The sequence below is a fragment of the Parathielavia appendiculata genome, assembly GCF_033297405.1.
Source record: "Parathielavia appendiculata strain CBS 731.68 unplaced genomic scaffold N657scaffold_12, whole genome shotgun sequence".
Taxonomy (NCBI): domain Eukaryota; kingdom Fungi; phylum Ascomycota; class Sordariomycetes; order Sordariales; family Chaetomiaceae; genus Parathielavia; species Parathielavia appendiculata.
In genome coordinates this window covers 742,466-756,118 of record NW_026944231.1, presented here as the reverse complement: position 1 = coordinate 756,118, position 13,653 = coordinate 742,466, and the positions used below count along the sequence as shown (strand labels likewise).

The following is a 13,653-nucleotide window of genomic DNA, read 5'->3' as shown; positions in this document are numbered from 1 at the left end:
CGGAAAATAGAGTTGTGTTTTTGGCTGACCACACTCCTGCACTAGTCCGAATCCAGCAGACCACCCCACACTTCCACAGGTTTTGAACTCCACAAACAGTTCGGTTATTTGCGGAATTTGTTCTTAACCGAGCACACCGAATCTTATGCCGACCCCTCGGTTTGTCCCACAGCAGTATGTGCTTAACCGAGTGAAGTCAGTTATCGTGTATTGACAGCGTGCAGAACCACGTGATCCCCCTTTTTCACACTCGAGTGCGACGCCATGGATCAAAGCCATGCCGCCGGCATTAGCGGCTGGGATCCGAACAACTTTGCTGGCGAAGCCTGGGACCACCAGTTCAGTGGCGGCGGCCTCCCATTCAACCATGGCGCTGATGCCGACAGTAACTACCCCAACCCAGACTTCCTCGACGGCAGCACCGTCAACCCGCAGCTGTCCGGAGGCGGTCACCAGGCCGGATTGTATCGTGGGTTTGACTACTACAGTCAAGGCGATGTCTGGCCCAATCACGCCCAAACCACGGCTGCCACGTTCGCTCCGGATCCTTCGTTGCAGCCAGGGTTCTTCGCCGAGCAGCAGCATCCCACGGACGCCAACCAGTCAGTCGATGGCCGATTTTCCCTCGACATCCACCAGCACAGCAATGATTTTCCGGCCCAGATTCATAGTAGTGCCAATGGACAGGCCGAATCCCATCATCCGTTCGGCCATGGAGTAACGAACCCTTCCAGCTCTACACCAAATGGTTATTCCCAAGGCGCAATCCCACAGTGGCATGAACAAATGCCGACGGGGTATGGAGCTGGCCACCAGTTTGAGAACCCTCCTTCTGCTGCGCACACATCCAACATGGCTGCTTCGATGTCCGAAGCCTCTCCCTCCGCCTTTTTCCCGAGCACTTCATCGATACCGGGGTATCAGACGGATGTGCAGCAGCAACCCCCAAGTGCACGGCCCGTCCACCCCCAATTGGCAGCGGCTCTCAACGGACAGTCTCAGCAGCCTGTCACTGTAACGGATAGCCCGCGTGCCCCTGCGAAGCCGGTTGCGCGCAAGGTCGCGCCGCAGGAGTTCTCTCAGCAAGCTCCATTGCCGAGTCCCCAGCTAGCTTCCCAGCGCCTTATACCTCAGCAGCAGCCGGTTCAACGATCGATTCAACCATCGGCCCATCAACCGTCTCAGCAACCTCCTCTTCAGTCTGCGCTTCAGCCTTCTCCTCAGCCCGCTCCACAGCCGAGCACCGGCCACCGTGTACCCTCTCAGAAACCGATCACTCCAGCCCAGGCAGCCCAGCAGCCCTCAGGTAACAACCTCGCTGCAGGTGTGAAGCGCAGCCCCACGTCAGAAGCTCAAAGCGTCCCGGTTGTTGCGAAGAGAGCCAAGGTAGTCGCACAGGGCCCTGTCCGCGTCTCTTCACCGGCGCAGACTCAGTCCCAGACTGTGTCCGACCCTAACACCGTTCCATCCGCCGCACAGACTCAATCTCAGCCCGGCTCGAACTCTTTATGCAGCATTAACTACAAGGATGAGGCGCTCCTCTCTTCGGCTCGGGGACGTCCGGAGGCGAAATGGAAGGGAGTGCCCAATCTTGTCCTCGGTTCGGCACCTGTGAAGCTGCAAAAGGGAACGCCTACTAAGCGTTACGTGACCCTGACAACGAAGGGCGGCAAAGACCCGTTGTTCTCCAAAGCTTGGCGGGCGTGGACTCCGGCTGAGTGTCTTGGAAACCATGCGGATGCGTACCAGAAGGCGTCGAATGACCTGGATCGCCAACGGGCTGATATACGTCTTGAAATCGATATGAAGCGTGCCGCTGGCGGTGAGTGTTGCACTTCCAACGTCATCGACGTGTCATTGCTGATGCCCTTAGTAGAAGTTCCGGCCGACTGGTGGAGGAAAATTTTGAGGGATCGCTTGGGCGCGGCGGTAAGACCTTGACTTTGATAGAATCTCGCTTGTGGATTTTTTTCGCTGATTGTCTGGAAGCCGCAGCAACTTGGTCCTCCGGCAGAGCCTGATTTGTCGAGCATCAAGGCCGCTGAAATTGTTCGACTTCATCCTTTTCACCTTGGCAACCGGCAGGTGACCGGTCAAGCTTGCAGCGAGTTTGCCGACTTTCTCAGAGAGAAGGCTGGTGAGACCAAGACTGCTCTGACTGCTTTGGCAGATGCCTTAAAGAAGGCCAAGGTCGACCAGGCTGAGGTCGACTCCTTGAGGGCCCAAGCCGAGCAGTCCAAAGAACAGCTAGAGCGTGCGATTACCGAGGGACTCGGAGCCGAACCCGGCAACTTGCTTGCGAACTTGACTGGCAATAACAAGCTTGTTGCGATTGTGAACAACGTGCTCATCAAGCTAGTCAACGCGAACCAAGCGAGTTCGACTTTGACGAAAGCGATCCTTCGCCTGTATACTCGCCTCGCCAGCTTCACGCCGGAAACGCTAGAGAAGTTGCTGTTGGGTAGGATGAGAAAAAAGTTGGAGAAGGATGGGGATGCTGAGGCGAAGGCCTTGATGTCCCAGGTGTTTGAAAAAGCCGAGCAGAAGGACGATGATGAGAGTGACAGCGAGAGTGATTCGCCGGGTGCAGGGTTCGGTGGCCATCGAAGGAAAGTTGTCGCATCTGCGCAGACCCGGGCTCCTTCAAAACAGACCCGTCAGGCTGGCGACTCAACGAAGACGGCCACCGCTTCCGCGATGAAATCGGCCACCCCGACAGGCGACTCCACTAAACTCTCGTCCGCATCCGCGGCATCAAGAAATATGATATCTAACAACGAATCTTCCAAGGCCGCACCGAAGGCAGCTCAAAAGACACCTTCGACTGCGACCGGGGGAAAACGGTCCCGCGAAGACGACGACGCCGCCAACGTCGATGCGCGCTCATCCAAGAAGCCCGCAACTGACGGCCCGTCTGGCAGCGGTGCAAAGGCAACCTTGCCACTTGGGAAAACGCCCTCCACAAAGTCCACCACGGCCGCTCTGGCGTCTGGCTCGACCGGCTCTCAGACAAAGCTGCGGGGTTTCCTGCCTGGCAAAGTGCGCGAAGTACCAAAACCTGCACCCAAGCCGGAACCTGTAAAGGCCGAAGGGCAAAAAGGTGCGACTAAACCAGAGTCGACCAAACCGCAGCCCACAAAGTCTCTCTCACTTGCTTCTGGCTCTGGCACTGCGAAGACAGCCAAACCCAAGCCTGAGGAACCGACCAAGCAGGCCTCGCAAACCAAGTCAGCCTTCTCTATGTTGATGGACGAGATTGTCGAAGAGAAGACAATCAGGACGACGACTATTGACAAGAAAAAGGACAACGGCCCTGATCCGAACGAGACGCCCAAGGAGCGGGAACGCCGCCTTCGCAAAGAGAAGCGCCGCGGTCTTAGGGTCGCTTTCAAGAGCGGTGACGCACTGGTCGAGATTCGTGAGTTTACGCGCCACCCCGACGAGATTGTCGAAGGGAACATGGCGCGCAACGCCAGGACCGACGGCCGGTACAAGAACAGCGAAGAAAGCGAGATGATGAAGCGGCTCCACGGCGGCCAAGGCATTAAGACATTTGAGGTCAACGACCGCGAGTGGGAGGAGCCGACTGCCATCAACTTCTCGAGCCACATCCCGCAGGAAAAGAGGGAACAGACATATGCCACTCGTGGCGGGCTCAAGACTTTCGAGACCGAGGAACAAAAGATCATCAGGGAGCGCGAGTCGAATGAGCTGATGGTCATCTACCACAACCGCGCCGACATTCCGCCCTCCGCAAGATCGCCACCTTACGAGCCGTCGCTTTCCGGGACTAGCGGGAGCCATGAGGTGTACCTCCCGCCCACGGTGCCCGAGTATAACGAGATGATCCAACGCGGCCGGGAGTACAGTCAATGGGGTCCTTACGGTGCCTCTCGCGCGGCCCAGATGCGCTTAGATGGAAAGGGCCGTCTTGACTATGCCGCCCCGTACAGTGGGCATGCTCTTCGCCAGCCCGAAGCCCGCCCTCAGCAACCCATTGTCCATCCCGCTGAGGATCCGCGAATCTGGTACGAGCCTACCGTGGCTGCCCGGCGAGACCAACAGACGTGCGAGCTTCTCACGTCGGACCGGGTCAGGAACTGGCAAGATCCCGATCCGAACAACCTGACGTCCCGTAGGATGACCGAGGAAGAGTTGGACAATGACCCCAAACTCCAAAAAATCCTCGCCGGTCTCCGGAAAACCGCCGAGCAGGTGCAAGCCGAGGCCGCGATGCGGGAGCAGGCCGAACCGGCTTCCGAGGCGACACCGGCGCCCCAGCCCACACAGCAAGAGGCTCCTCAGCCGGCTGCCGTCGCCGCGCAGAGCGTTCAGGCTGCTGCACCTGACTACTCGGCCGCTTGGGCACAATACTACGCTGCGCAGCAGCAGCATCAACAGCAGGCCTGGTATGGCCAGCCGCAGCAGCATCCGTACGCCCAGGCCGCCAACCACTACATGCAAGCCCAACAGGTTTCCCAAGCGGCTGCGCAACAGCCGCAGCCCGGCGACCAGAACAACCAATATGCGGGCATTCTCGCTGCATTCGGCATCCAGCAGCCCGCTGCAGCCCAGCCTCATGCCGACCAGAATGCTCAAATCCAGGCTGCCTTGATGGCCCTCGCCGCTGGCACTACTGCCCAAGGTCAGGCCGCGGCCACGGCTCCTGTCCCAGCAGCCGCCGACCCACAGAGCGCTCAATATCTACTGGATGTGATGAAGCTGGCGGCAGCCGGTGGCGGTCAGAACCAGCCCCAACAACCCGCCGCTGCCCACCACGCCTACCAGCAGTATTTTAGCCAGGCTGCTGCCGCCGCCGCTCAAGGCTACGGCTCCTCCGACGGATACGGTCATGGACACGGACAGGGACAACAAGGAGGAGGTTATGGCCAGCAACAGCAGCAGCAGCGCGACGGCGGTTACGGCGGGCGTGATCGTGATCGTGATCGGGACCGCGATCGTGGTGATGGTAGGGATCATCACCGCGGCGGCGGCGGCGGGGGGTTCAACAAGGGCGGTGGCCGCAGTGGCAACGGCGGCGGTGGCGGCAAGAATAACGACAACGTCCCTGAGCATCTGCGTGGTATCAAGAGCAGCCTCATCGGCACCAAGCCGTGTGCGTTTTACGCCAAGGGGCAGTGTGCGAAGGGGGATAAGTGTACTTTCCGCCATGATTGATTTCTACTCCCGCACCCCGTTGGGGGGTGGACGGTTGCAAAGGGCATTCATTCAATGGATTGGGGAGGGTGGTCTGTTTTTTCGGGGCTTTGCAGAAAAAGAAAGAAGATGACGATCGAGAAGAAAGAAGAAGAGTACTCGGTTGGTTTTGTTCGTTCGGTTTTACAAGGCGGGCGAGCAGGCAGGCAGACAGAGCAGGCGTGGATGTATGGAATGTTGAGCATTTGACGGCGCATCGCGTTTGATCGGGAGGATATTATGGATTCTTCTCTTCTCTTCTTGGTTTTCCCCGCTTACGGTTGCATGGCGGGTATCATTGCATTTGATGCATGGCTCCATTGGTCACTGCCTGGTTGTGGGTTTGGTGGCCTACGTTGTGGGATTACCAATTTCCTTTCACTTTTTCTCGCGGAAGCCTTATCTTGTTTCCATTTGCGATTCAGAGGATGCTGGGGGTTCGTCCATACTGGCGTTTCTCGTCTTTTGTATTCATGCTGGGATCAAGACGATGGGAGAACGAGCAAGCTCCATGGCCCATGCGTGGTAGATGGAGATGCAGGAAATATAGATGACTGAACGGCCCTTGACTGGCTAGCTCTGGAGTTGTAGAATATCATTGTCACATCACCTACCCACCTGGCATTGCATAACAGTATGTCTTTGGACTGTGTTTTCCTTGATGTTCCTCATCCATCCCATCAAACCCGACGGATTCTCCATGTACCAAGTCTCCTCCTCTCTCCCGTCGCCAGCCTTCGCCCCTAACGTACTACTTCAACCCTCCCTCCGAATCATCCTTCATCACCTATCATCCAACCTGCCGCAGCTCACCTTGAGCAACCAAGTTCATGGTCCGTTCAATCGCCTCGCAAATGGACTCCACCGAAGCCATGGCGCCTGTGTAAAGAGGGTTAGCGCCGTCCGCCATGCTCTCTTCGGCGGGCGGTGTTGTAGAAATATTGATCTGGTAGGTTGGGAGGAAGTGAGAGAGGGAAAGTGAGCAATCCGGTATTGTCTCGTCCTGCTGTGGCCTGATCTTGCTTGATCTAGGTAGGTTGCTGTTGTACTAACAAGGGGCCTTGGGTTTTGAACATGACGGGTAGGGAGGGGGAAGGGTCGACTGACCATCTGGAGGGGAGCGGTTAGTGCCTTCTGATGGTAAAGAGATCTGGGGGAAAGGGTGAGTGAGGAACGTACCTCCTGTGTCACCGCATGCGAGGGTCCTGTTTGGTTTAGCTGTCATTTAGACTCTGGAACTGTTGAAAGAGAAGTCGTGGGTGGGACAGGAGAATATCGTGGTAAAGACGTCGCGGAGTCGGCTTACTTGCTAATCGGCTGCGGTGAGACAAAGTTAGCATGGACTGCTAGTCTTGGGGTTGGCAATGCTCACCGTGAGGACCTGAAACCAGCCGGTAATGGAGCGCGACCCGCCGGTGATGCCGACATCTTCCTTGACGCCCCAGTCGTCCGAGAGCATTTCGATCTGTTTTGCTGTGATGGGGTTTCTCCACATGGCCTGTACACCGCAGTCAGTGGACATGAGTCTGGGACGTGAAATCAGGGGTTCAAAGAGGTCTCTGGGTTACCGAGTTCATGGCCGGGGCAACGAGGATGATCTTCTTCTTCATGTCGATACTGGCATCTGTGTCCCAGGCGCGGATCACCGAGGTGAGGAGGTTGTCAGACATGCCGTTGACAACCTGACGCGTCTGTTAGCACTCAAAGCTTGCCTGCTATGGGTGTTTGTGCGAACTTTGGCTAGGGTGTTTGCACTCAATGCTGTTGATCTTGAACTTAGCTATCACTTCATGGCAAAGAGAAAGGGGATGATTGTCCACTTACGCGCCACAACAAGCATGTCGGCCCCTAATCCAACTCGTCCATCAGCAACCGTTGCTACTTCTCCTCGGCGGCCAAGGGAGTTAGGAGAATCAACACATACATCTCCTCAACCTGTCAGTCCACACAAGTCAGTAACCCTCTCTTCGCTCTAGATCTTGCACAAGCGGAGCTGGGCAACGAACTCGATATGTAGGATACTCGCCCCCCGGCGCCACGGCTGGGGACCCCACTCATCGTGATCCCGATAAACGGCGTCAACGTTGGGGAGGTGCACAAGGGAGGAAACGGTGGGCTGCTCGGCGCTCTGGCCGGCAAGGAAGTGGGTGGCTGACTCGGTGAGGACAATGCGAATTGAGAGGATGCCTGCGTACTTTGCTAGGGCCTGGACAATGACGGGGACTGTGTTGTATTTGGTTACAATCTACGGACATGGTGTGTTTGAGGGTAACGGGCCATGCTTGCTCTTGATGGTGGCTACGGAGCCCGACGCTCTGGATAAAACGGTCAGAGTAGGGTAGGGGGCGAAGTGCTATCTAGGGGAGGCGGAGCATACGCGAGGAGCAGGTGCTTCTTGCCGTCATTGCGGGCTGCGACGAGAGCCTCGATCGAGCTGGACTGACTCGATATGTAGTGGTTGTCATGTTCGCTCCCCACCGACTGAAGCATCGTGGTGATGGAAGCCCGAGAAAGTGCCCGTTCAATACGGAATGAAACAAATACTTAGGCAGAAGTCTTTTTAGCAGCTTTGGTCATGTGCCGGCAGGGAGGACTCAGGCTGTCAAAGGCTTTTCAGACGTGTTGAGCTCTGTTTGTCATCAGATGAGGAGCATCGGCTGTGCTTAGATGGCTTAGAAATGAGTGGTTGTCAGTAGGCCAAGAGCTGATGCAAATTTGAATCTATTTTGATATTGAAAATTCTCCACGCCTTCACTCTTAACAGCAAAGACATACATTCACATGGGGACCTACGCTTCTCCAGGACATGCCAAAGGAGCCCGATACTTTGTGTCCCATTTTGCTGCTTGACTGGGTGGATTTGACGACGAATTCAGGGTTCGAGATCCGGTGACGTGGGCCCCACTGGCCCCTCATCGAGGGGTCCTTCTCAGCCGACTACGTCATCCACCCTAACCCTACTCCCGACTTCTCCAGGCAAAATCTGTCTTCACAGCAAAGCTGGGGAGAGAAACTGAACTGTCGGTTGGGCAAACGTCGACAGATGGACATGACACTCATAATCTGAGGTCTCACCTTCTTTCTGCTGTCAATTGTTGTGTTCCGAGGAAACAAGCCCTGCCGACTGATGCGTGGGTCGCACCTGCCCTGCAGCTGCGGAACACTTGCCGGAGGAAGAGCCAATGAAACGCGTGTCTGCAGCTGCTTAAGCTCTCTGCGCGTCAGGAGCTTTGGAGCTCCTCTTTCCAACTCCGAACACGCTGCAAAGCGACGAATTGTACTTGAGTTATCCGATCCTCAAACTTGACGATTCTATCAACTGCAAATCTTGGTGAACCGCTCGAATTCAATTACTTACAGAAACATCACACAGAATAGAATCCAGCTGACAATCGCGACAATGGATACACCTGCGTCTGCTACGTCTGCTACGGGCACTCCGATGCCCGTCGAGCTCACCCCCGAGGAGACAGCCAAGAGCCTCAAGGTGTCGCTCGCCGACCTCTCAGCCAAGGCCGGCGCTCTCTACGCCCGCAAGCAATATGAGGAAGCCGCCGAAGTGTACGCTCAGGCAGCCGAGATGCAGGCCGAGATGAACGGCGAGATGAACCCAGAAAACGCCGAGATCTTATTTCTCTATGGCCGCGCCCTCTTCAAGGTTGGCCAGAGCAAAAGCGACGTCTTGGGTGGTAAGGCCCCTGAAGCGAAGAAGACACCCAAACCGAAACCAGCGAAGTCGGCCAAGTCGGGCAACGGCAACCCCCCAGCCACAGCCGAATTGAAGAATGGCGCTGTTGAGGTCGCCGGGTCTTCAGCGGCGACGATTGCTGAGGCGGAGCATCAGCTGAATCAGGCCGTCGGCGACGCGGCGTCACAAGAGGCGAAAAAGCAGGAGAAGGAGGCGTCAGTGCCAGTGCCGGAGCGGAAGAAGCCTCTGTTTCATTTCGAGGGCGACGAGAACTTTGTCGACTCGGAGGAGGAAGAGGAAGGTGAGGAGGGCGAGGGCGAGGAGGAAGAGGAGGAGGATGACTTGGGTGTTGCCTTTGAGGTTCTCGACCTCACGCGCGTGCTCTTCACCAGGCGCCTCGAGGCTGCCCAAGGCGAAGACGAGGCGCAGCAAGGAAAGGGGAAGGAGGTTGCCGAACCCGGCAGCGAGTCTCCCGTGATCAAGCACATCAAGGAGCGGCTGGCCGACACACACGATCTCCTTGCCGAAATCTCGCTCGAGAACGAGAGGTATGTCGCAAGGTCGTGAAGGACCATCACAACAACCAACTTGGTACTTCCCGGACTTTGCAAAACAACTGACATACCCTCTTTCTCCTTACCAAAGGTACCCCAACGCAATCACCGACTGCCGCGCCTCGCTCCAATACAAACAAGATCTCTACCCCTTCGAGTCCGAAGTCATCGCCGAAGCCCACTTCAAGCTCTCGCTCGCCCTTGAGTTCGCCTCGGTCACCAAGTCCTCCGACGAAACCACCGCCGCCAACAAGGAAGGCGGGGACGATAAGGTTGACCAAACCCTCCGCGACGAAGCCGCCTCGGCCCTCGAGGCAGCCATCAACAGCACCAAGCTCAAGCTACAAGCCAAAGAGGTCGAGCTCGCAACTCTGCACTGCCCGGACGACAATGAGGCAACGCGCCGGCAGATCGCCGACGTGAAGGAGGTGCTGGCCGATATGGAGCAGCGCCTGATCGACCTGCGCAAGCCGCCCGTCGACCTCAATGCCGCGCTGGGGATTCCGCCCCCGCAACGGGCCAAGGTGTCCGAGAAGATTGAGGTCTCGGAGGATGTCAAAAAGAAGGCGACCGACTTGACGGGACTGGTAAGGAAGAAGAGAAAGGCGGAGGACAACAAGCCTGCCACTGCGGAGGAGGGGGAGGTGCAGGAGGCGAAGAAGACGAAGATGGGCAGCGAGAAAGACAGTGATGGTGATAGCGACGGCGGCGAATAGTTGAGGTCGGTGCCGATTCCAGAGCTGGGTATGCGCCCGCACGTGGTCAACCCAAGGCTGTTGAGGAAGAGAATGGCGGAGGACAGCAAGCCTGCTGCTGGGGAGGAGGGTGCAGAGAAGGAGGTGAAGAAGACGAAGATGGGAGAGGGAGACGATGACAGCGACAAGGAGAACGAATAGTAGAAGCTGAAGCTGGTGCCAAAGCTGGGCATCCACCCACACGTGGTCAACCCAAATCTGCATCAAGAAGAGGGGGAATGTTTCAGAGTCCGATAAAGGGGTGGAAGATGGGAATCGGGGAAAAGCGCTTCCTTTCAGAGAGCGCGGCTGATCTTGAGGACGCGTTTGCTAGCTACCCTTGAGGCGTTGTCTGAGGTTGTGATGCTGGGGGTTGCGGGACGTGGTTGGGAACTGGAGAGAGAGACTGTGTCCTCTTACGTCTTGCGTCTTTGCTTGTTTTTAGGGGCTGTTGTGGACATTCCGTAGGATCTGTGTTTCCTCTGTCTCCATTGGTCTTGGCTTTGCTGGGTGGTGTTGGCGGCGAGAAGGAAAAGCCTTGTGAAGTAGATGGCAGGACTTGGGCATTGTGTATGAGTATGGATTCTTCTTGTGTTTCCATTTCTGCCCTTTTTTTCTGTTGTCGGCGGCGTACCTTGAGGATGGATGCTTGCGCAGGTCGGGTTAGGGGGCACCATACGTACAAGCAGTCCAGTTACTTGCATATTTGATGCTTGAAAACACAACGATAACGACGTGATGTCGATCAGAGCCAAAGATATCTCCACCATCTCCAGGGGGTATTTACTACTGATGCCATCTTAATCGATCGATGCTATGCTATGCGCTCGCTTCCCACATCCCTCCCAGTCAACCCGTCACAAAGAAACATGTATACTTTCTGTCCCATCCCACATCGAAACAATTCAAAGATTAATTCATTAGAGCTGAAAGTTCGTGCTCTGCACCCTGTTCTCGGGCCCCCGCAGGTGCGCCGACGACCCCTTGAACAGGCTCTGCCAGATGTAGGCCTCGCTCAGCAGCAGCTCAATGTCTTTCTCGGTCCAGTCGCGCGTCGGCAGCGACTGCAGGAACATCATGATCTCTTGAAAATCCATCTTGACAAGCTTGTCGGACCATTTCACCAAAAAGGCGGCGCACACGTAGAGGTGGAATTCGGAGAAGCCTTGTTCTTCGGCCTATTCATGAACAGTAAGCAATGTAAATACTGGGGTAGAGCGGCAGAAATGAAGATGAAGGAGAGAGGGAGAGAGAGGGCTCACCATGTAGGTATCCCACATGCGGATGGTATTCTTCACGCTGATTTCGCGCATCAGCAGGCAGTTCATCCAGCGGAAGCTGAACTGGATGAACTCGACGTTCTCCTTCTCCAGGTGCTTGGCCAGCCCAGCGTCGATGCGGGCCGTCAGATCCCGCAGCGCTGACACCTGCCGCTGGATGCCCGGCTGCGCCACAATGTAGTGGTCCTGGATGCCGTCCAGCAGCTTGGTCAGGCACCAGAACGAGTCGGCCTCGACCGCGTCCAGCACGGCGCGCGGCAGTTGGCCCGGGTCCATGCCGCTCTCAATGTCCGGGTCCGTGATGTAGACGCCTAGAAAGACCTGCCAGAAGGGCGTGACGAGGTCGTTGATGCCCTGCACGTACCCGCTCGCCGGGTGCCGCACCGCCCACACGTACAGGATGCGCTCGAGCGAGCGCTGCGTCGCCTCGTAGCCGTAGAGCTCAATGTGCGGGTTGGTGCGCGGCACGTCGATGCTGATCTGGTGCCAGATTGCCTCGTCCAGGCCGCGCCCGCCGCGGGCCGAGGTGGACGTGCCGCCGCTTCCTCCGCCGCCGCCTCCTTTTTCGAAGGCTTGTCGCACCCCGTCGAGGTACTCTTTTCGTTTTCGCTCGAGCGTGGCTACCCTTCTTTCGCTGCTGGTCGGGAGATAGCTGAGCAGGAGCTGCCAGGTCATGGCGCGGACTTCTTCTGGCACGCCGGACCATGCCAGGGCTCGCAGGTCAGAGAGCGATATTGTTGATGCCTGTAATAACCTTTTGAACTTGTTTATCCTTGTTATCCTCGAATTGATGGTGTCCATCTCTTTCTGCGTGGCGTTGGCTGGTGTGGAGGGGTAGTTTATCAAATGGAGCGCGTTCGCGGGGTCGCGCAAGATTTCCTTGTATTGCGGCCGTAGTATCTTGCCCTCGCTCTTCTTAGGGATGGGGTATATGGAGGCCGGCCGCTCGATGGCAATGTCAGCACTGTCCGAGTTTCTTCGGCGCGGTTCCTCCCGCCGGTCTTCGTCGTGGCCCAGTCCGCTGTCGGTCTGCGCCTTGCTCTGTTCTGCCATCCTCTTTGTCCTCCTCTTCATGTTGGACAGACTCGGCAGGCCGAAGTCGTCGCCGTCGTCCGACTCGTAGTCGTACATGTCCTCGGCGTCCTCAACGGTCCAGTCATCGTTGGTGTTGGACAGAAAGTTCATGTAGGTCTTGAACGGCGGTGCGGTAGCCTTGGAGCCTGTCTTTCGCGACGGTGAGCTCGCTGAGGCGGTCCGCTCGTAACCTGAAGCCGCGGATGGTGGGGTCCTTGGGCGCGAGCCGGGGCCGGAGAGGTTCCTGGCTTCATGTCAGCGGGTGAGATGCGCCGAGTATTCGATCCCGAAGCATACAGAGAGTCAAACTTGAGCATGTCGGCGTGGGAATAGGCGGCCCCCACCACCAGGCTCGAGTCGCGTGCCTTGGTCGCAGGCGGGGTGTCTCGAGGAGGGGCCCTCCAGAACGGGGAGGCAGCGCTGCGAACAGAGTTAGAAGATCACAAAAGAAAAGAGATGGTGCAGTTAAAGGGACAGTACATACTCGGACCTGTCTGAGCCCATTGAAACGCCAGATCAGTATAAAAGTCCTGTACGGTGGGGTGGTGCCGTGCCGTGTCCGTACCGACTTGCACCATCTCCTGCTTCGGCGACAACTGCTAAAAGGTTGGTGTTAGGACAGAGCACTCAACAACCTTGAAACAGCTGAGTGGTGCCCTTACCTGGGGAGGGGCTTTCTTGCCGCCGCCGGAAGAAGAAAACATTATGGATTGCTTGCGATGCTACCACGCAATGGCATGGTTGCTTTGGTGTCTCGGTGTTTGATCTAGAGGAATTGGTTGCTTATGTTGCCTGCCCTCCCTATTCGTTTTCTCACCTGCTGGGGTCGGGGCAGCTGCTTGCCGGCTTTGGGCGCGGACGGCCGCTGATAAAAGGCTGGCACTCACTGCATCGGGTCCAGTCGCAGTCCAGTGGAGTGGCTTTTGACGGCACAGTTGCCCTGCCCCGCTTTCTGTGACCGGGGCGCTTTGATGGGCCATGCGCCAGACCCACTCTGCCAGTGACGGGAGAGGAACCTGCAGTTGTTGAACCTTCAAACCTCAGCACTTGCTCCTGAACCTGCATCCTCCGTGAACACAACGCAATCGATCGACAAGGAGTGTCAGCCCCGTTCATTCCGAACCGCC

At 57.0% G+C, this 13,653-nt stretch overlaps 4 protein-coding genes across 4 annotated transcripts; 2 read left to right on the top strand and 2 right to left on the bottom strand.

Moving 5' to 3' along the window:
* Positions 1-264: 264 nt before the first annotated feature.
* On the top strand, positions 265-5,178 carry N657DRAFT_683051 (uncharacterized protein; the record flags this gene model as incomplete). Its single annotated transcript, XM_062796539.1, has 3 exons — positions 265-1,822; positions 1,877-1,929; positions 1,990-5,178. 3 exons carry the CDS (start codon positions 265-267, stop codon positions 5,176-5,178), a joined length of 4,800 nt encoding a protein of 1,599 aa, XP_062645198.1.
* Positions 5,179-6,303: 1,125 nt separating this feature from the next.
* Positions 6,304-7,819, bottom strand: N657DRAFT_128876 (flavoprotein). Its single transcript, XM_062785861.1, has 10 exons — positions 7,574-7,819; positions 7,483-7,511; positions 7,203-7,419; positions 7,121-7,131; positions 7,021-7,044; positions 6,932-6,957; positions 6,765-6,878; positions 6,569-6,694; positions 6,376-6,513; positions 6,304-6,306 (listed from the first exon to the last, which is right to left on the bottom strand). Exons 1-9 carry the CDS (start codon positions 7,684-7,686, stop codon positions 6,499-6,501), a joined length of 675 nt encoding a protein of 224 aa, XP_062645197.1. The 5' UTR covers positions 7,687-7,819; the 3' UTR covers positions 6,304-6,306; positions 6,376-6,498.
* Positions 7,820-8,608: 789 nt separating this feature from the next.
* On the top strand, positions 8,609-10,052 carry N657DRAFT_555158 (uncharacterized protein; the record flags this gene model as incomplete). The annotated part of the gene is made up of 3 exons (XM_062787934.1): positions 8,609-8,995; positions 9,050-9,432; positions 9,530-10,052. Coding segments are annotated over 3 exons (1,293 nt in total), but the record flags the coding sequence as incomplete, so codon positions are not given.
* Positions 10,053-10,871: 819 nt separating this feature from the next.
* On the bottom strand, positions 10,872-13,276 carry N657DRAFT_648255 (RabGAP/TBC). The gene is made up of 6 exons (XM_062793485.1): positions 13,189-13,276; positions 13,092-13,125; positions 13,011-13,020; positions 12,824-12,946; positions 11,435-12,770; positions 10,872-11,350 (listed from the first exon to the last, which is right to left on the bottom strand). Exons 1-6 carry the CDS (start codon positions 13,228-13,230, stop codon positions 11,093-11,095), a joined length of 1,803 nt encoding a protein of 600 aa, XP_062645195.1. The 5' UTR covers positions 13,231-13,276; the 3' UTR covers positions 10,872-11,092.
* Positions 13,277-13,653: the final 377 nt, after the last annotated feature.